We start from the raw sequence: 21,096 nt of genomic DNA on the forward strand, positions 1-21,096 counted from the left end.
ATAAAGCAAAACCTTCCTTAAATATATGTGAACACTAAAGTAATCTCTCTGATCTAGAAACCTTCCAAGTGGTTTAAAATAAGTGACAGGGTGCTGAACCATACCTGATGCACAGCACTGAATCCTGCAGAATTTGTCAGGCCGTTGGCTCCCTGGTAAATCCCTGTCGTGCCTGAGGGAAAGAGTGTCACAGTCATAAGATACACCAGCAATCAAAGTAACAGGGTATGTTAATTTAAATAATTTTCAACAGGAAGCAAAGTACCAGCTCACTGCAAAAAAGTATGGCACAAATCTGAGGCTGTAAAAATTTTGGGCTGTTACTGGGTTTACTGACTGAAAGGCATTTATTACATGCACTAAAACATTGATTATTGGCTGGAAAACACAGCTGGAACACAAGGATTCAGCCCAGATTTAAAATTCAGTTACTTCTTTTTACAGTAACTAATGGAATAGTATTTTTTATCTTCTCCTCCTGTAGGAAAACCCCTCAGATTACACAGACATCCTCCCACATGTGGTGTCTCATGCATGGGTATTTGTCCTAATTGATCAGGTACCCAGGAGTTTTCAGAAGAAGAATCTGTTCCCTGGTGTTGCTATTCCCAATGTGAGGACAGTATTGCTGAGATTTCTGGGACAGCAAGGATATTTCTTCCTCTTGGGATATCAGGAAGAGAAGGATGGACATGGTTCTGTCCCAAGCAGAGCAACTGATGCTCAGCCAGGCTCCCTCAGCTGGAGGAAGCACTATCACAAAGACTTTGCTTGCAGAAGTAAATGTCCAGGTGAGATCTACAGGAATGGTTTGTCTTTGCCTCTCATCAGGCAGAGGTAGTAGAGCCATAAGCTCTCCTCCCCTCCTCTCTCAAGTTCCAGCCTTGATTTAACCTCACTCTATGCTGGTTTTGATTTCAGCATTTTTCATTTCACGTGGTGTGTCAGAGGTGTAATTTGGTGCTGCCTGGCTGCACTGGGCTCATCTTGGCTTCATTCTGTCACCTCAATGTGCCACCAGACTGACCTAATCTGTACCTAATCAGACCTTTGGCCTTTTTTTCTCATCTGGCTTCTCACCATGTGAATGACTTTGAGCAGTGCTGTTTTAACCATATGACACTCTGCACGTCTTCATGTGGCAACCATCCTCTGAGGTTCCACTTGCTTGTTTTTATTTTAGGACACCAGATTAGCTGGGGAATGGACAGCTGAACAAACTCCACTCTGCCAAGTGCAGCTACAAAGCACATGCACTGAGAAACAAACCTCAGGCCAAAAAGAAATGAGAGAGAGGACTCTGCCCTCCTGAACTAATTCGTTGCCACATGTGGTCTTCAAAAAGAAAATAGCAGAGAGGAAGAAAACAGAGTGCAGGTGACTGCCAGGTACCTGGAGGCCTGGGTGTCCCCAGGGTCCAGAATGAGCTGGCTGGGAGCTGAGCCAGTGCAGGTGGGACTGGGGATCCTTCTCCTGGCATTCCTGCCTTGGAGCCAGCTCTGGGTGCATCAGTGTCCAATCCCTCCTGCTTCCAACAGCCCAGAGCAGCATCCCAGAGACAGCAACACACCCAGCTCCTGGCATTTCCCCACTTCCCACCCATTACAGGTTTGCCAAAAGCCCCAGGTATGCAGCAGCAGGAATATATTCCTGTGGCAGCAGCATTTCTCACCACTCTGAAGGAGAGTAATAGAGCCCCAGTGCTTACAGGCAAAAACAACTTCCACAGAAGACAAAACAGCTCTTGTACACCAGAGCTTGAAACAATACAGGGGGGAATTTTTGATTTTCCTAAACTGTCATTTAGAAACAATCCATCATCTTTTATTAAAGCTGTCAGGAGGGGAATGAGTTACCTCGAGGGACTCACGCTTTATGTGTAAATTGTGATGAGAACATGTTTATTGCTGTGCTACCTGCACATGATACTGCAGCTTCCTGCTTTCCAAACAGTCAGAGGGAGTGAGGAAAGGAGGGATTCACACAGCTGGATTAAAGAACTCACTCAGAACTTTGTTCAGCTGTGAAGAGTGAGTGCACACACAAGTAAGTGAGCAGGGAGAAGAGGGCAGGAATGGGGGATGAGAGGATGGGGAATGACCCCACAGCTCCCCACAGTGCACTGTGACTGGACCCAGTGGGGTGGATTTTACACTGGGGTTTTTTAAATTATATTTTTGCACTATTGCTACCCAAGTTCAGGTGTCCCTACAGGCCACTACAGGCTGGCTCCCTCTGCCATGGGGATGTTCCAAAGGAAGGACAGATTTCTTTGCCCACATACTTATTTGTGAAAGTGCTGAAGACTGGTATTCCCTATAAACCAAAGTTCAATCTGACAACTCAGGTTTTTCTCTTCTTCTGGCTCCTGTCATTGTATCCTGACCAAGGAAGACTACCATCTCAGCACTGTTTGTCTAACTGAGATCAAACACAAGCCTTTTCCTTGCCCTCCAGCAGTGCATTCAGAGATTTGAACCCCCTCCCCAAGCACACCTTGAGAGCTGCTAAGCTCAGGATGTCTTGGCAGCAGAATAATTACAGATAAGGACACTGGGGACAACCCAAGTCAGTAAACACTTGGAATTTCTTCCCAGCTGAACAAGGATGAAAAGAAGGGAGAAAAAAAATCAATTATCTGCATGGAAAAGAGAGTTCTTAAAGATTCAGGTTCTTCAATATTTGTCTTGGGAACTATTATAGCTCAGACCCTGTTCCACCTCACAGGGCAGGCTGCAGAGACCACGTTTTCAATGATGCACCCTCAGCTCAAATGGCAGAAAAACAAACAAGTGCCACAGGCAATGTAGACAGAGATAAACCCTCTCTCTCCATAAACAGAGAATGAGGCCTGCAGGTCACAATTTCTATGAGCAGCCTTGTAGAGTTCAGCAGTTCAGAAAACATACCAGAACCAGCCCCAAATGTTTGCTTTTCCTCAGTAAGTTGTTGGTAGGAAATAAACACTTCCACAACAAAATGAATTCTGCCAGGTGCAATTTCAGTTTTGCATCAGTAAATTTTACACTCAAGAAACTGGAAAATTATCAACAGATATTGCAAATTAGCCCTGTTTCGCACGTAACCATTTTTCCCCTCAAACACTTTCCCAAGTAATAGCACTTCTTGTAATATTCAGAGGAAGCCTGGAATGAAGTTTGAAAGTGGTGCTATGTGGAAAGGGGCACTTTTAGAAAGCCCCTTGGTAAGCAATGCACATGAATGCCTGGCCCCCTCTCATTTCTGCCTATTTCTACAGGATTTTTGCTTTCACATATATTGTTTTTTCCCATGGACCTCTGAAGACAACACACACTCTCAGACTGAGGCTGGTTTTACATTTGCAATACTGCAGAGGTGGGAGCAAGCGATTTGTTTCCATCTATCTTGGTAGCTCAATGCCAAGTAATTGCATCCAAACTCCCTGCAAATCAGAAACAAGGCTAGGATCTCCCCCTTTGGATCTTCTCCATATGGAATATGGCTCACATCTGTGTTCAATCAAGCCAGTTGCTAAATGTCACAATGCCCTCATTCACAGGTAGCTTAAAGAACATTTAGCTCATAATAAAACAATCTGAACTCTGAAGCAGAACAGCTCTTCAGATGTGTGGCACTGTAAGTGTTCCTGTGAAGTATTTCTATCACAAACACACTCTCCTGGACAGACACTGCATGAAAGGAGTGCACATGCCAGGCAGAGCCAGTGCCACGATTTTCCCTCGATAAGGAGATGTGGCCCTTTCTCTATGGGAGTGTCCAAGGGCAACATGTACAGAAAAACTCTTTGTGAGCTGATTAATGTTCTATTCCTGCTCTCAAACAGATGGATTTCATTTGCTGTTTCCCCCTCATTCACGTTTTAATTTGAGCATTCCCAAAAAGCCTCTGCCATGGTCAGTGATCATTGCAATGGTGCGTGATCTGGCCTGCAAAAACTTTCATACCAGCTTCTCACCCTCTACATCTGCCTTTCAGTCACTGCACCATAGGCTGCATTTCTTCCCCTCCTTGCCAGGTATGAGCAAGTAAAGAAAAGAAAGGAATATTTATGGTTATTTTCAGTGTAATCAGAACTAAGCGTTGGCATTGCTAGAAAAATAAATAATTTTTTCAGCTCATGAATGATACAGGAATACTGGTGTCTTAGGGAGTGGTGATTATGAAGACAGGACAGGCCTGTGGTGTAGCTCAGATCAAAACCACAGCAAGCTTTGAAAATCAGGTTTGTGTCCTTGTCTTTCACAGGTCAGAGGAGCCCTGCCAACAGGGAGGTGTTCTCCAAGCCTCCTGTACTGCTCAAAAGAGAATAAACTGCTATATTTAGATTAACAGATGGTTTGCAATTCCAACATTCAATGAATACCCAACAGTCAGAGGAGATGGCCAGGTTCAATACAGCTGGACAGCTTCAGTGTTTATCACAGCTCTCCGGGCAGTCAACTGAGCCCAGGAACACTGAAAAGATGCAGCACTGAGGGTGGCTACCATGGGTATGTCTGAGTAGGTTTGTGTCATGATTTAAGTCCCAAAAAAACAGAATGAGGAAGCTCAGACCTAAGTATTTCCTCTAACTCTTAGATGAAACACACAATGGTTCCACAGAGAGTTCTCTCAAAGGATTTAGGACCATTTAGGACTAATAAAATAAATGCCTGCAGGGGTCAGCTGAATTGCTGGTGTTTTACAAGCCTGCACACAATGGCTTGTGCACTCTGACATCACCAGGCTGTTCTCCTGCAGGAAGCACTGCTGGCTGTGGGTGACGAAGGCAAACCCCAGTCCTCCTCCCTGCACTGTGTGCTTTACCCTGGGCTATGAACAACATCTGCTGAAGACTTCCATGCCCATTCAGAGAGGTTCTTTGCAGTGCTTTAGCTCTCTGACAAGCTAATGTTTCCTGCAGTAAATACTGCCTTCTTCAAACTGCTACACTTTTAGTGAGAGGTTAAGCACTCATCAAAATTACCTCCCACCAGCTATACTCTAGTGCCTTGTAAGGTTCCAAATCCTACAACATCTGCCTGCATTTACTGGGCAAGAAGACTCATAAAACCCTGCATGCTTGTCAGCTGTGGAGGCACTTCAAGACTATCCAACCTGTTAAAGGAGAACAAAAACTCAACCCATATGTACTTTGCAGCAGATTGCTCAACTGTTTGCCATTAGGTGTAATGAACCCTTCCCCAAAAAGTCTTGTATTTCTGTCTGGAAGGGCTCAGACAGTGCAAGGAAGAGCACACTGCATTAACCTGGATGAAAAGTATTATTCTTCAGTGTTACACCACTTGACATCAGCAGTGTCTGGTAAAGGACATTGCTCCCAAAAGCATTTGAACACCTCCTGCAGATACTTTCAGATACAAAACCCATTCTAAATAAGTCCATCTGTCTCCCACCACAATCCCATGCAGTCCTGTCAGCCTGACCAGGTGTTTGAGGGCACTCTGCATGGTGATATAAAGCACATTTCACAGCTCAGCTTTTCGGAGTCAAAGCTCTTCCCCTGCTCCTGGGAGCACTCAACCCACAGATCCTCAAAGAGCTTTAATAAGTAATGACCAAAGCAGCTTTAAGAGCCTGGCTTTTACCATCCTTTTGAGCTTGGTCATTTGTATAGCTCAATCCAGATCAACAATGGTGTTGAAAGTGCTGGGATGGTTTACAGTTACTCTCAGGATCTGAACCATGGGAAAGCAGTTAGATTTTACTGTACTCTGAGAAAGTGTTTTTAACCACTTCTATCTAACAATGCTACAGCTATAGAAGGAAATCACACTGGTCTGTCTTCAAAAACAAATCACAAGGAAATGTTTTGGGCCAAAAAGGGAACATCCTTACAGCAAGGATGTAGGCTCTTTCTTGTTGAAAAAAACCAACCAGCAAAACTGACTTTATTTGGGTGACTCCATGGACGCCAAAGAACAAAGATTCCCCCAGCTGCAGTTTTATCCTGAACCCAGTCCTTCACTGATGGATAACAAGACATGATAAAGGAAATCTGGATTTGCCACCTCCTATGCTAATTAGTGGCCATGAACCTCCAGTTCCCAGGTCACCATTCAAATCTATGTAGCCCTGTCACATCTACTGTCATGCCACTGGGGATAAAAGCTTGCCCTGTCAGCACAGCTGTTATTTAGCAATTCTCTTCCTCTTGAGCAAAATAAATCTCCAAATACCAGAAGAAAAGAGGGAGCTGGTCAGCACATCTCCACTCTCACCCATTACTTGGCATCCCTGTATGTCTCAACTGAGTCTTGAGGTTTTTCCAGCCTCCCTGCACTTCAGTACTGCAGAGGCTCCACGAGAAGAGCCACAACAGAGAAAAATGTAAGAAACTTGACAACAGCAGAGTGATCCTTGTCCTGGTAATGTCTTGTCAGCATCAATTAATCTGTCAGTTACAGACTTCCTAAGTCATATTTTCATCCTCCTCTTTTTATCTGTGATAACTCAGTGGGCTCCTCTTCACACAGTGCAGGTATTCTCACAGTTCTAGAGGTCACAGTGCTGCAGTGCAGAAATGTCTGTGTTTAAACCCTGCCAATACAAACAGAAGGGGCATCCAAACTACAAATAAAAAGGCCCATGCAAGAGTGTTATCCACTGCCAGCAAAGCAGTTCAGAAACTCCTGAGCTGCACAGCCTGTGCTGACTCAAGCAGGGTCAGGCTGAACTTGTCCACACACATCATCCCAGTCTCTCATCAAATGGCTGAATTCTGTGTTTTCCACTACAGCATTACCTCACACAGTGCTTGGAGATGAGATACAACAAAAGCAGTACCAGAACTGCACAGCATCATGAATCTGATGTTTCCTAACTTTCAAATGCTTGACTATGCAGGTGTGATGTTTCTTGATACAGATTTTTATATGTAATTTTACACTAGCTCTTCCATTGCCTTCTAGACATTTTCAAAATCATTAGGTATACTGAATCAATTATTCAGTGAAGCTTCCATAACATTTTAGCATATTTTTTGCCAGTTGCACTGTAAGCTGAATAATCAAGGCCAAGTTCATGATTTCCCAAGCTGTTACTATCCTATGTTTTCGGATTTTTTTATATCCTACAGAAACAATGAAAATAAAATCCACAGAGAAGTCTCTATAACATCCAAACATCTCTGTGACTGTTTTCTGTGTTGATTTTGCACATTACTTCACATTTTGAGATGTTTATCTGACTTCCACTAACGCTCCCAAGACAGTCAAGCAGCCTGTGAGGGAAATGTCACTTCTTTCTTCTCTGTAGATTCCCCCTTTCTCAACACAAACTTTTCTCTGTATTTTCCTTATCTTCCCTTTACTACTGCCCCTACCTTATTGCTTCTCTCTGCCACAGCTGCTCCCATCTCCCCAGTGCCACCTCTGCAAGCCTGACGACAAAGTCCCACGAAACTCTCAAGGAGACACAAAAGACCTCCAAAATTAAAGATCTGCCTCAGAGAAGATTCCTGCCTTGACTGTACCAGTTAATATTTCATTTCCATTAAATGGCAAGAGGTAGAGCAGAGCTTTCCCCTTGGGCAGCAGTAGCACAGCTCCTGCAGCCTCCAGTGCATCACTGTCAACACCTTCGCCTCTCCCACGGACTTCCCCTCTCCTACAAGTCAGCTCCTTTTAAAACAAAGTAAATGGAGCACAGTCAGCCCCTGGTGTTTAGAAATCTTTGAAAGGGAGAACTGTGCTGTTCTTCTGAGGAGCCTCGTATTTACACTGCAAGAAGTGAGGTCTGACCCCTCCTGAAGAGAGGCCTCTCCCTGCTGAACCCACCACGGCATGGAGCACAACTTCGCTGCCACGCTCTGAGACTGCCAGTAATGCAAACCAGCTGTCCAGCGGAGGCTTTTCAAAGAGGCTGCTCCTTTACCACTGAGGTTTAATTTTATCAATCTAAGGCATCTGAGTGACAGGCTGCTGAGAACATGCTCTCCCTTTCCTTTATTTTTGGGACTTCACACGGATTCACGATCTGGATGCCAAAGTGTGATCCACGTTTCTCAGGTGTAGATTGAAATTTCATCACTATTTTCATCAGCAACTACTTCAAGAATCAAGTTTAAAACTAAACATGGACTTCCTTTGCAAAATCCATGCAGGCAGAGGTAACTATTCACACCAAATTGGTATTTATGACCTCGTATTGAGTTTTTAACACACAGATTGGCACATAATTGTAAGAAATACTGGCATCTTTTGGAAAAAAAAATTGTCTAGATTATCCAGATATCAACAAGGGTCAAAATGTTTTCAGCATAAGAAAACATTTTAACTGATTAATTATTCAGATTTTACTTGTTCTCAGGCCAGGAGAACAATTCATAACCAATTCATTCCACAAACATAAGCAATATATATAATTAATCAATTTTTAATCAGCGTTGCACAAAAGAAATGTTAATTTCTATTCATTCACCACTTCACAGCTCATCAGAAGGGCTCTGCAAAGAAAACAAATGTTCAGCAGTAGCAAAGAATTTCACTGCATAGGTCTTTGGTCCCAAATTTATGTCTGTCCCAAGCTCAACACTGTTCTGCAATTCCTTGGCAAAGGAAAGTTATCCCAGTTACATAACTGATTTTTCCTTTGTAATGTAAAAAGTATTTTGTGGGTAGATAGATTTGGATATTAAAAAAAACCCCAAAAAAGCAGTCAAATCTTTTCCTGCCCAACAACAGCATCCACAGTGGTCTTTGGCCACAGCTTCAACTGTTGTGCAACTTCATAGTTTCATGCCAGCTGTCATTTCAGCAATTATAACTGAAGAGCAAGGCATTGTCTAGGAATTAATGACAAGCTGAGAAGAGATGGCCTAATGTGCAATCAAGGGGTAGCACATGCTCTTGCAACCACAGGAAATGCTCTATAAGCTGCCTGTTATTGCACTCTCTGCAGAGCTGATGGGTCTCTGGGCTAGCTAATGTGCTGGCACAATTTCCTCTTTGTATTTTACATAGCTCACTAAATGCTAAGTTTCTTATATTCCACAGATTTCTCCCCCACCCTCAGAAACAAGCAGTTTCCTCAGCTGCCAGTTAAGACTGTAAGTTTTTGGGGGCAGAACTGGAAGATAATCTTTGTGTCTCATGTTCAGTTTCTATCATTGAATAATAATTTTACCAGAAGTCTGAGCAAATCACTGAATGGCTAAACTGTCAGGAAATGTAAACTTAGAAAAATGTGTAAAAAAAGCAAAAATACATTTCTAACATCAAGCCCAGGGTGTTTGGTGATTTGGTGCTATAATTGAACACTTACATGAGGATTGATTAAGAAATGAAATGGACCTTGAAGAAACATTTCTTTCCCAGCATGATAAATTTACCACTTTAAAGGCAAAAACCTAATGCAAGCTGTTACCTCCTCTCCAGATTCATGACTCTCAAAGTGAGTGCCATCCCCAGACTGGCCACATGCATATTTCAGATCTCTTCATTACGAAACAAATAATTTTCTAAATGTAATCATGACATGAAACAACCCTGTACACAACACAGGTTAAAAAGGAATATAACAGAGGAAAAAAGTCAGTCCTTCAGAGCAAATATATGAATACCACATTCAGTCTGAATGTTACTTGAAGCCTGATGATAGCCACTGTTACTTGGCAATTAAAATCTTTATTTCAATCCACAGCACCTTTGCAATATGGTTCTGTGTCATTTTTATGAGTATGGAACTTGTTAATCTCATCTTCTATATTTGCATATATGTGTGACACATTGCATTAGTTATTTGGCTAACAAACTCTTCCACAATCAATTCAGTTTCATGCTAGGGAAGCATGAAAATAGATTTCCCCTTCTGGCTGGCTGTAAAATAGCTCTTTTCCTTTACCACTTACTGACCAAAAGGATGTTACATCTTCATTCTTGCTCTTTAGTGGATCCTGTTCTTGCTCAAGGACCAGCTGGAGTTCAGGATGAAAAGCTGAATGCAGCCCCTTTACACCTGCATCACCTGTGTTTGTACTGCAAGCAAACAGACCTGAGCAGGGAGCAAATCTGCCTTCAGAGGCACCATTTACTGCTCACAGCCTGCCAGTGCTGCTGCCAAACAAACACCAGAGGGAACAAACCAGCACCAGCCAAGGACAGCGTTTGTCCTAGAGCCTGTGAGACAAAAATGTGTCACCCAAGAGGTTGTCTGTTCCTTGGTGAGTGGTGTAACATCTACAGTGGGCACTCATTTGCTGCTGTAACTCCTATCTGAGGGGACAGTGAGGAGGAATCACGAGGGCTGAGCAATCTGACCACCCACCCTCACCCACAAATGAGATCATTATGTTGCTTTGGGATTTGGTCCTCACTGAAGGCAAACAATACCACCTTATTTCACTTCTGTACCTGAGCTATTAACTCTTTAAATACTTGCAGAGAATAGCTTAAAAAATAATTTTTTTCCTTGCACTTGGTAACAGAACACTGAGCAGCAGTTTGAGGTACCTTTTCTTGCTGAGCCCCTGACCATCATCCTCTTCACAATCTCTCTTCCTCCATGATGCAGAAAACACTTTATCCTTGAACTGGGAGTTAGAAGCTTGACTCTTAAAGCCCCACTGAACTTTTTAATAAAAATATATTGATAAAAGTTTGTCCTTTTGAGCTGTTTTAGCCCATCAGCAGCAAAGCCCAGTGGCCCTGGGGCTGGTGGCACAGGCAGGGGTCACCTCCCCACCCCCAAGAGCTGTGGCGTGGGAAAGCCCTGAGCACACATTCCTCAGTAGCACTCAGCACAGGAAGGCTCCTTCTCCTCACTCAAACCTCTCACTAGCACTCAGCAAGGTAAATAAACCACGCAGCCAGGCAGCTTCACACTGCTCCTCTCACAAGCCAGCAGAGGAAGGGTGGAAATATTTGTTTACAGGAAGACACATTTACTCCTGCTCCCTGTGCCTTGGAGAAAGCACCTGCCACTTGCAGAAACTGTTTTCTTTGGTGTTAAAGGCTTACTGAGCTGGCTGGAATGATCTCCCTGGAATAAATATGTGAAGAGAAGTGATTTTTCCTAATATCACAGCATGGCCCTAGGGCACATTCATGCTCACACACACAGTTCTCCTCAGCCTGTCTTGGTACAACTCATGGCTGTGTCACTGCTGCTTGCAAGGGGAACATTTTCAAGTGCTGATGCACAAAATTTGCTCGTCTAAACCGCTTGAAAATGGGGACATCTTAAAAACCTCAGTCCAAATAAAGTCAAGAGTCTGTCTTCTCAAGAGAACATATGTGGAAGTAGGATCAGAAGTAGGCAGAAGTCCAGGTGACCAAAAATCCAAACCCACAGGCCTCCTATTTCTTTTTTCTTTTCTTTTTTTTGGTGCCACATCCAACACAGGTGTCTTCAGCATGTACTATGAGGTATTCAAGCCCCAAAAACCACCTTAGTGATAATGTGCTCTAACAAAACTAGCAGGTGAAGGCTCAGCCAAGGGTCAACTCTTAGTCTTCAGCTTTCTTAGATAATATCTGGAATAAAATGGATTTTACCTTGTTTTCTCTCTTTTCATTTTAGTTGGTCTCAGACTTAAAAGAAATGTGGATGTGTATGCTCATCTCCCACTTTCAGGATTGAAAAGAATTAAAAGACAGTTTTGCAATGGAACAGCTAGGTACAATGTCACAAAAGGGCTTTTTGCATAAAATCCTCAACAATATCAAAAAAAGCAAAGTGAAAGTCTTGATGTCTCTCCCCTTCCACAGCTTCTGCAAGAGTTTGGGAAAGCCATGCAATTCCTCTTTGGTTTTCCAACCCTTGGAAAATCTCAGAGGGATGAACAAAGCCAACACAGAGCTTTATCCTTGTGTGCAGACTCTCCTCAAGCAGAGTCACTCTCATTTTTCTTAGTATCAAAGTATCAGGCTGTTAAAGAAATACTAGTAGGGAGAATATGCAGCAGTTTAAGCACAGAGCAGTTTGTTCAGGTCAGCATAAGGCAGAAAGAAGCATAATACTGACAGGACTGCTTGCATGAAGTGTAAAACCACCTTTGTTTTGCTTCCATCAGAATGCAGGAACTCACACCAACACAACAATCCCAGGTATGCAGTCACAGAACTAATCAAGAGAAAGAAAACACAGTTTCTGCAGAAAGACAAAGCTTATATTGATCATAGGTGGAATTCTGCTAGGACATTAGACTGCTAAATCCAGTCCCTCAGCCAGAAATCAATGCCTTGATGAGCAAAACAGATCAAGCAGAGACTTTACCTCCTTCCCTGTGCTGACTGCCTGCACCTAGAAGATTTCCACAGCAGCTGCAGGAGGAGGATGGGTCCAGCACAGGGCTGTGAGTGCCCCAGGCTGTTGGGAAGGATGAAAGTTTGACAAGAAGTCTCACAGATATGTATGCTTAGCAGAAAGATTTTTAAATGAAGAGTCTAATGAAGGAATAGAGATGGAAGCAAGTTTTGATATAGAAGAAAAGAATTGCTGAGCCGGTCTCACTGGATAACCAAGGAGGCAAAGGGTGTGTTAGTTAGAAGGGAATTTTATGGCTTAGAACAAAGGATAAACCCACCCCAAATAAGATGCTTTTACCAAGCAGAAAGCACAGGCAAACAAGCCAGCAAATGTTGCAAGTGGAAAAAAGGTCTCAGAATTTGCCACTACAAGAAAACTGAAAAACAACTTCTAGCTTAAACCATAATGTACTAACTTTTAGTGATTGGAGAATAGCAACATGAATATGGTAATGATAGTAGTTATGATAGGCTATCGATAATAGTTAAGGTATAGATTGGTACTACTTTATTAAGATGCTCACCAAAGAAAAGTATAGAATGCATTGTAACCAAAACCAAAGAGTCTCCAGGCCTGCCTGCAGCTGGAGCTGACAGCTGTAGGCACAGCTCTGTCACCCACGGCCCTGGGCTGCTGTGAAACCTTGGGTACAATAAACTGCATTTTGGAGAGCCCCTGGAGTACTGCATCTCTCATTCTGGCTCTTACACCAGGTGACCCTGTGATGGCCCAGGTAACCCTGTGAGTGCCCAGGCGACCCTGTGGTGCCCCAGGTGATGCTCACTCACCGTGCATCTGGTAGGTGTAGGGCGCCTGCCCCGCTGCGGGCGCGCTGAAGCCGGAGCCGTAGCTGAGGAAGCCGCTCTGCCCTGGAGAGTGGCTCAGGCTGTCCTCGGTCTTAATGCCTTGGGGAGCCAAGAGCAAAACATGAGTGCTTGGCATGGAAACATGGACAAAAAGCAGGTGAACAAAACCCCCAAACCCACAGGACTCCTTTTTCTTTTTTCTTCTCTATTTTTTTTTTTTTTTGGTGCCACATCTAACACAGGTGTCTTCAGCATGTACTAAGAAGAACATTAACAATTTTTCCGCTGGATTTTAAACTAATAAACGCTCTTTTTTTACACTTTCTTTCACACACATATACATATTAGAGATATATCTACCTATCTAATATGTATATGTGATATATATATATATATATAGATAGATAGATATCAGCTTTATAGCCATATGTTATATCTATATCTGTATCTATATCTATCTATCTAATACGTATATGTGATATATATATCAGTTATATTATGTATATAATATAATAAACACACACACACATATAGATATATATATATGTGTGTGTGTTTAACTACTTGCATTACCCAAACAGGTCTCCTAACAGCCAAACAAATTAATCCCAAATTTATTTGTGATTTATTAATTTATTTGAGTTAGCCACATCCTGTACCCACAACCAAAAGCACTTTTTCTAAGATGGGTAAACAGCCATGAATAATACTGTTCTCAAAAGCAATTTCTGAAGATATAGTTTTGTTACAGAATTGAAGAAACTCTTGTTGTAGAATTGAAGAAACTGACACACAAACTTCCTGAAGAGTTATCAGATGCAAGCAAAGATTGACAATGGAACAGGATCTTCAGCAAAATAACCTTAAGATTTCTGTTCTCAAAAGAGTTATTTTTTACTTGCATTGTATTTTCAGCTTTGGTATCAAAACATTTATTGGCAAGTCCTACAGGAGGGTTATCATCTACTCAGTTGGATATAACAAACAGTTCAGGAACAACAGGTAAGCCCTGAAGCCACAAAAATCTTTTCATTTCTAAAACCAGGCAATTAAACTGACAATTTACAGGGGGAACAGCAATAGTTGAATTAAACATTGCAAGATGAAACCCTTGCTGGTAATGAAAGCAGTTGATATTTTATTCTGAGATGCAGCTGAGATTGTACAGATGTATTATTAAAATAAACAGCTCAAAGGTGCAACACATTATGAACCCTTTGGGCATGATCCTTCCCTCCTTTGCATCCTATTTGCACAACAAAAGATGGACACTCCCTGGGTGCTGGGATTAAAAAAAAACCTTGCTGATGTTTGGACATTGGATTTACACAATTTCTATGCTGTTGTCATTTTTAGCACTTGTAGACAAATTGAATTCAGGTGCCTTTCCCCAAACATGCTCCTTTCTAGCTTGACTAGAAGCAGCAGGTCTGTGCTTGCTCAGGTTTGGAGTAAGCTCTCCCAGATACTGTTTTCTCTAATAAAAATCACTTATTATAGCTTTAGGTGAGAAGAACTGTGATGCAGTTTGAGCACAAGCTCATCACAAGATGACTGTGAAAGGCAGGAAGTTTATTTGGACAGTGAAGGGACAAATTCTGGTGCAAGTGTGGAGCTTCATCACTGCTGGGCAGAGAGGAGTGTGCAGAGAAGCCCCTCTCCCCAACATCCCCTGCTTTTCTATTCCATCAGCACTCCACAGGCCAGCACTCAATCTGCCCACCCTAGCTACAATTAATCTCCAGCAAATGGGCCTCTTTGGAAGCCTAAAAATTGTTGTCAGACACCAAAATACCTTAGCACCAAATTAATTTCCACATAATGTTCTGTTTTGTCTAGGAGCTGGCCGAGTTTTATTTTTTGTGCCTAAAAACAATACTGCTTCATTGTTCTTGGTTGTCAGCCAGGTGGAGTTTGTCATATGCTGTGCTGAGTATCTTAGAGAGGGTGTACAGGCTGGGGGAGGGAAATCAGTGTTCAAGGATGCTAAGAGGTCACCCACAGGATTTATAAGCAGCATATGGGCCTGACACATGTATGCCCTAAAGCCTCTAGGCAGTAGCAAATGGCTCTGCTTTCACCTGCTCTAACAGGACAACTGCTCAGAGTTTTCCTTGGAAGTCAGCCAGCTGATGCAAACACACAAACAGCTCCAGAAAGGGTCCCTGAACATTCCTCTCATCATCCTGGTAGAGCTTTGGCTCTGCCAAGGCCACTTCCCCAGCCTTGGTGTGCTGCATGAAATTCCCCTTCAGTAAAAGCTTTGTCTGTATAAAAACTTCTTGTTGGGAAGAGATCCTGTATTTGCCAAGTAAACAAAGGTGTTAAGGAGCACAAGAGAAAATAGGAGTGGAAACAAAACTGTGAAACCATTTTAATGGTGCAAGACTCAGCCCTCATGTGAGCAGCCAGAAGAAGGAAGCCCAAAGTTTTCTGCTAAAGAGCTTCACCTAAATAAGAGCAACATCTCTTTGGTCTTTAGGAGTGGAAAGAACTTTCAACTTCCTCAAGAGCTTGGTATCCCCATGCAGAGCTTGAGGACACTTAAGGCTTGGTTTAGCAGGCATTCCTCTGTCAGGAGTGCTGGTTTAATTAGCTGCCCCAGCTGCTCCTGCCCAGCACTGTCTCCCCACAGCTGTTGGCAAGGCTGTGCAGAAAAGCAGGGAACAAAGCTGACTGGGGTTAGAAATGCTGACTGCACATACAGCCAGTAAGTGTCCATTTAAACACAAACTGTCTTCCAAAACTAAGGTACTCTCTAACATCTCACCCATGCCTTATTCTGCTCTGCATTTTGGTTCTTCTGTAATAACATACACAGAAATTTTCTTGAAGTAGCTTGTGTTATTGAAACCTCAGGAAGAATCAAGGATGGCAAAGTGTAGTTTTCATAAATATCTAAGTGTAGTTTTCATAAATATCATATTTACTGTACTTTGTCTTGACAGTGAATCATGGGAACACTCGTGAGCTATTACTCCTAAATTGCACATCCGAGTGAACCTGAATTTCTCATAGTCTACAATTGACTGGCTCCAAACTTACCTAGTTAGCAAAAACATAACCCATGATATGACGAGGTGATAGGTTTAAAGCTAATAACATTCAAAGGAAACCCAACATTTTTAGAGTCAGACTCTCCTCTAAGCCTAACGTTGCCGAGACACAAATGACACTTCAGTGTAAAACTTAAAGACCCCAAATCTGTTTTGCCAGGAGCAGGAGGACGATGCCCTCAGAGGCAGCAGGACTGTGGGGTACTCACTGTAGGAGGGGATTCCGTAGGGCTGCCCTGGAGGGGGATAGGCAGTGTAGGCAGCAGCCTGCTGGATTCCCGTGCTGTACTGAGCCTGTCCATAGGCTGCCATCGTGGGGAAGGACGGGACTGTCACTATGTGGGGATAATGTCTATTCAGAACAAGAAAACAGAAGGGTTTAAGGCAATAGTTGGTGCACATGGTCTTCTAGAGCACAAGCAGAGCAGTTCTAGACATCTTGCTAAAATAGTGTTCAACACAGGATGCTGAATATTTTGGGAATTGGAATTGAGCTGACTGAGGCAGAAGTCTGTTTTAGGAACTATCGGATTAAGCCATCTAAATGCACGGTGACTTTAAGACAGTGCAAAATACATGCAAGTTAAAAAGATAAAATAAAATCAACACTGATTTTTCGTGTGTCATTTTGAGTCTGCCGAAGAAGTGAGATGGGAAACCTCAGACATTTCGACACATCCCCTCTGTGGTTACTCATAAACATAACAATATTCAAACTGATAAGGTTTGGGTACCCAGAGGCACAAAAACACAGTTCACAGTACCTCAAACCTTATTTCACTCCATATCCAAGCAGATTAAGAACCAGCTCCTTCCCTGTGCCAGAGACGTGTGGGGGAACAGGTGGATGGGCTTAGGGCAGATGTTTTTTAAGGTGACAGAAGTCTGCACAAAATGGCTGTTCAGCAAAACAGGGATTTTAAATTACAGCACTTGGCACGAGCACTCACTTTGTGGTGTACAGATGGAGAGGACACTGCGGTGCTGCTTTGCTGCTGCCTGGAAAACAAAATTAAAGGGTCTTAGATTTTCATTGTGTTCTGCTCCGTGGCCAAGCTGATACAATTGTTTTTACCAATGCTGGTTTGAAAGAAATATACAGGAATCAAAAGACTTTTTATTTTTTAGTTAATATTCCCAAGTTGAGGTAGGTAAGAAAGACATTCTCTGCTTCACAACAAGTATAGATTTAGTTTTTAATTGAGGGTGATACAAATTGATTGAACTACCAGTTTCTTCTTCTCATGGGACGGATATCAGTCATGAAGCTGGGCTTTGAAGCAATGACTCATATGCTAAAGGCTATAAAAGCCAATACTATGATTGCTGAAGTGATTTAAGCTCCCTGCACATTTTGATCTTTTGCTTTATTTGGTACTCTCCTAGACCATGACTCACTTTCTTTAATGTCCATTAAAATATATCAAATAATAGTAAATATTAAAAATACAACATCATAAATCTCCTTAATTTGAATTTTTTGAGTTAACTATAGCATACTTTATTGAACTACTAGCAATCAAATATTACATCAGTAGAAAACCTATCATGCAAGTTATATGTGCAAGATGCCTTCTAATGGACCAAACAACTGTGTGCTGTAACACTACCAAAGAAAAATGTGCTACCAGCTTTATTCAGAGATAAATTTATATTTATCAAATTAAAAACTAAAAACAAACAAACAAAAAAAGCTAAATTAAAACCTGCAAGTTGCACTGAAAATGTCACCACCATGTACATTTTGCAGGTTGCCTCCACAGTGCCATCCAAACTTTGTTCCTCGGTTCATGGCTGGAGCCGTCATTAATCCAAAACTACAAATGCCAAAACACTCTCACAATCATCAATAATGACAAGCCACAACTGATTCAGCCTCTGTGTCTGCTGTGCATCAATGCACACACCAGACTCACTGCACAGGGCTTCTGCAGCCACCTCCAGTGACCAAAGCAGCACAACCTCCCTGGTTCAGACATTGGTCAGCTGGCAAATTAAATATTTACACCATTTTTCATTTAATGAAATATGCAAGCACATATAAATTCTAAATGCACGCAAACAGTTCTATGGGTTTGGGTAATTTGTGCTGCAAACATGGACAGAATGACCAAAAAGATCCAACATGCTCACATCTGAAATGTTTGTTCTTCCTGATTTGATCTCTTGAATTTGTTTTTCACACATAACGCTTTTTCACAACATTTTACATGGCTTGATCATTTTATGCTATAACACGGAGATTACATCAAACTATTTTTAACAACACTGCCATTTCATCTGGTAACTTTTTAGACTAAATTTCAATAAAAATCACATCATTATGAGTACTTGCTGAAATATTAATTACTAGGCATCATTCTTTTTTTAGAATGTTAATTTATGTAATTAATGGTGAAACCCCTACATGTATAATCACTGACAGGATTACCCTAAGCACTCACAGAAACAAAACCAGAAAGACTCTTCAAACTCCTGCAACCCTCCCACACCTCAGAAAACTAAAACCCACCTGCAACCCTACCTTGCTTTCTGTACCTATAAAATGTGGTACAGCAACCTATTTCCCAAGCAACAGGCAGAGAGGTTTAGTTTAAAATACTGACAAAGGACAGTGTTATAAAAATGCACATATTATTGACAAAGGATAATGTTACACACACATATCTATTCACTTACACCTCCATAGAAAAAAGACTGAGTTTAAAACCAAAACTGGACTTACCTGAGTCACCTTCAAACTCACTATGAAAAATTAGCTTTGACTTACCTGAAAGAGAATAGTTTAGAAAATTAGATTTTCAGACTGTGAAAACAAGAATTACACCATTTCCGTCTGTCCCTCATTACCAAACAGAACTGCACTTAAAAATAGACATTTACAATTAATTTCTTTAATTCTTAATGGGTTTTACATCAAAAAAACCAACAAAACAGTTTGAGCACAAGCCTCATTTCTTTTCTCTTTGAAAAACACCACAGCATCAAATTTTTATTTTGGTACAGACTAAATAAGTTTGCCAAGAATTCCAAGCAGGAATTTACTGTGTGTGAATATGCAATATGCTACTGTCACTGACAAGAAAAGACAAAGTTGATCCTACAGGCAAAATGTGCAAATTATATATTTTATACATATAATATTTCTATTATATTGAAAATTACATTGATATAACTGCACACCTCACGACAAGCACCCATGAAAACAACAGACCAGACACCTACATGGACATCTAAATGAGTTAAGTACCATGACTAGGCTTGCTAAATTGAATACTTTATGTGTAATACAGAGCACAAATTTGTGTGCATTTATTACATGAAGAGCTCTGTCAGTCTGAGAATTGTAAAACACACAAGTATTTTCCTGTTCTTCAAATTAACCACAAGTATTTTCAAGGGAAAGAGCACAGTCTTGGTAGCACAGGGGATCATTCTGTAGAAAAAACACCATAATATTTCTACAAGAAACAAATCAACGTGAGCTGTCACTGGCAAAGTGGTGCTCCTCTGTTGGCTCTTATTTATACCCCACAACAAAAAACAGTTCCTGCACCAAGACTTTTACAAATAGATGTACCTAAAAATCATTTCTAGCTCTAATCTTTTCTGCAAACAGGACCATTTAAAAGGATGTTTCCTGTAATTCCTTCTGCTGCTCTTGTAAATAGGCAGCCACGATGGGCGTGATTTAACCATGCAATTCCTAATGCCTGAGCAAACATGCAAACAAAACATCTCCTGGCCTTCCAAGAGCCTCTAAATGAAGGGTTAAACATACTCCTAAAACATAATAGTCAGTGCCTTTTCCTACCTCCCCTCTAACAGGAAGGCTGACAGATCCCTGACCGCAGCAAACAATAGCTGGGATTGTACTAGCAAGAACTAGTTCAGCTGCATCACTTGCCAATAATTTTTTTAGCAGATTTAACATTCTTCTGTTTCCTTCACTTGAACAGTACGATGGGGCAGGGGGGAGAAGGATGAGAGCAGATAAATTTCCATCAGAGCCTCAACCACTGAAAGAATTTGTCCCTGGTACCTGCCAAATGTGAAACTCCAGAGCAGGGGCCAGCAGGGCTAAAACCATTGGGGGATGGCAGCAGTGGTCTCAGAGCAAAGCAAACTGGGCACAGAGCTGCTTTGGCAGGAGGTTTTCAGGCTGCTCAATAAATTTCTGGGCCTGGGAGCCCCCACATTAACAGCAGCACAGCCACCAAAGCCCAGGACTCACGTTCACAACACCACTGGGGCTCCAGCAAAAACTACCAGGTCTACACAAAATACAGTTTACACCTGCAATTCCTCCAGTGGAACAAAAATCTACACATGCATGTGTGTAAATGCAGGCACCAACCATACACAGATATAGATTTACATATGAAATATTTCTATTCCATTTGCATTCAAGCCATTGTGGAACTAAAGGATTCAACCACAACTGGTGAATATACAAAAAAACAAACAAACAAACAAACAAACAAAAAAAAAAAGAAACACCCTCAAAAATCTCAGTTGCTCACTATACTGTAGAACTAACTGCCAGAAGCAGAGGCCTTGCAGTGGCCAGCTCCCTTTGGTAACCTATATTCATTTATTTTATGTTAAAGCAGCAAACAGCAAGCAGAAGAGCAGCCTACCTTCTATGTCATCTGGAGCTGTGGCATAAATGTGAGAAAGGTTAAGCTTCAGTCTGTCAGGGCACTCTCTATTTACAGTCAGGCTGGGTGATATCACTAGATCTAGCATTTCCTTATACCTGAAGGAAAACAAAGGAAAAATACAATTTATTCATTAATTATGCATGCTTACTAATGATTCAATTTTTTTTTCCCTAAGAGTATAAATATTAAAGCTGATTACCTAAACCCAGGCTTCATATAAATTCCACATAATAACATTCACTAAAGTTTTCATCAAAGGGAAATGCTGAATTAAAATGCAGTACTTGCTTCCTTGGAGATTACACCCATCTGATTAAT

The 21,096-nt window shown here is 41.7% G+C and overlaps 1 protein-coding gene across 1 annotated transcript in view; it reads right to left on the reverse strand.

Moving 5' to 3' along the window:
* Window positions 1–20,868, reverse strand: part of EYA2 (EYA transcriptional coactivator and phosphatase 2) — a 49,632-nt gene extending 28,764 nt beyond the window's left edge. Inside the window, exons 1-5 of the mRNA XM_059480684.1 lie at window positions 20,755–20,868; window positions 17,065–17,113; window positions 16,324–16,466; window positions 13,041–13,157; window positions 105–172 (exon numbers count right to left, since the gene is read on the reverse strand). Of these exons, the coding sequence (XP_059336667.1) occupies window positions 105–172; window positions 13,041–13,157; window positions 16,324–16,466; window positions 17,065–17,113; window positions 20,755–20,863 (486 nt within the window). The 5' untranslated portion in view covers window positions 20,864–20,868. The remainder of the gene's footprint in view (window positions 1–104; window positions 173–13,040; window positions 13,158–16,323; window positions 16,467–17,064; window positions 17,114–20,754) is intronic.
* Between the last annotated feature and the right edge of the window lie 228 nt (window positions 20,869–21,096).

This window comes from Ammospiza nelsoni, chromosome 12, assembly GCF_027579445.1.
Source record: "Ammospiza nelsoni isolate bAmmNel1 chromosome 12, bAmmNel1.pri, whole genome shotgun sequence".
Lineage (NCBI taxonomy): Eukaryota > Metazoa > Chordata > Aves > Passeriformes > Passerellidae > Ammospiza > Ammospiza nelsoni.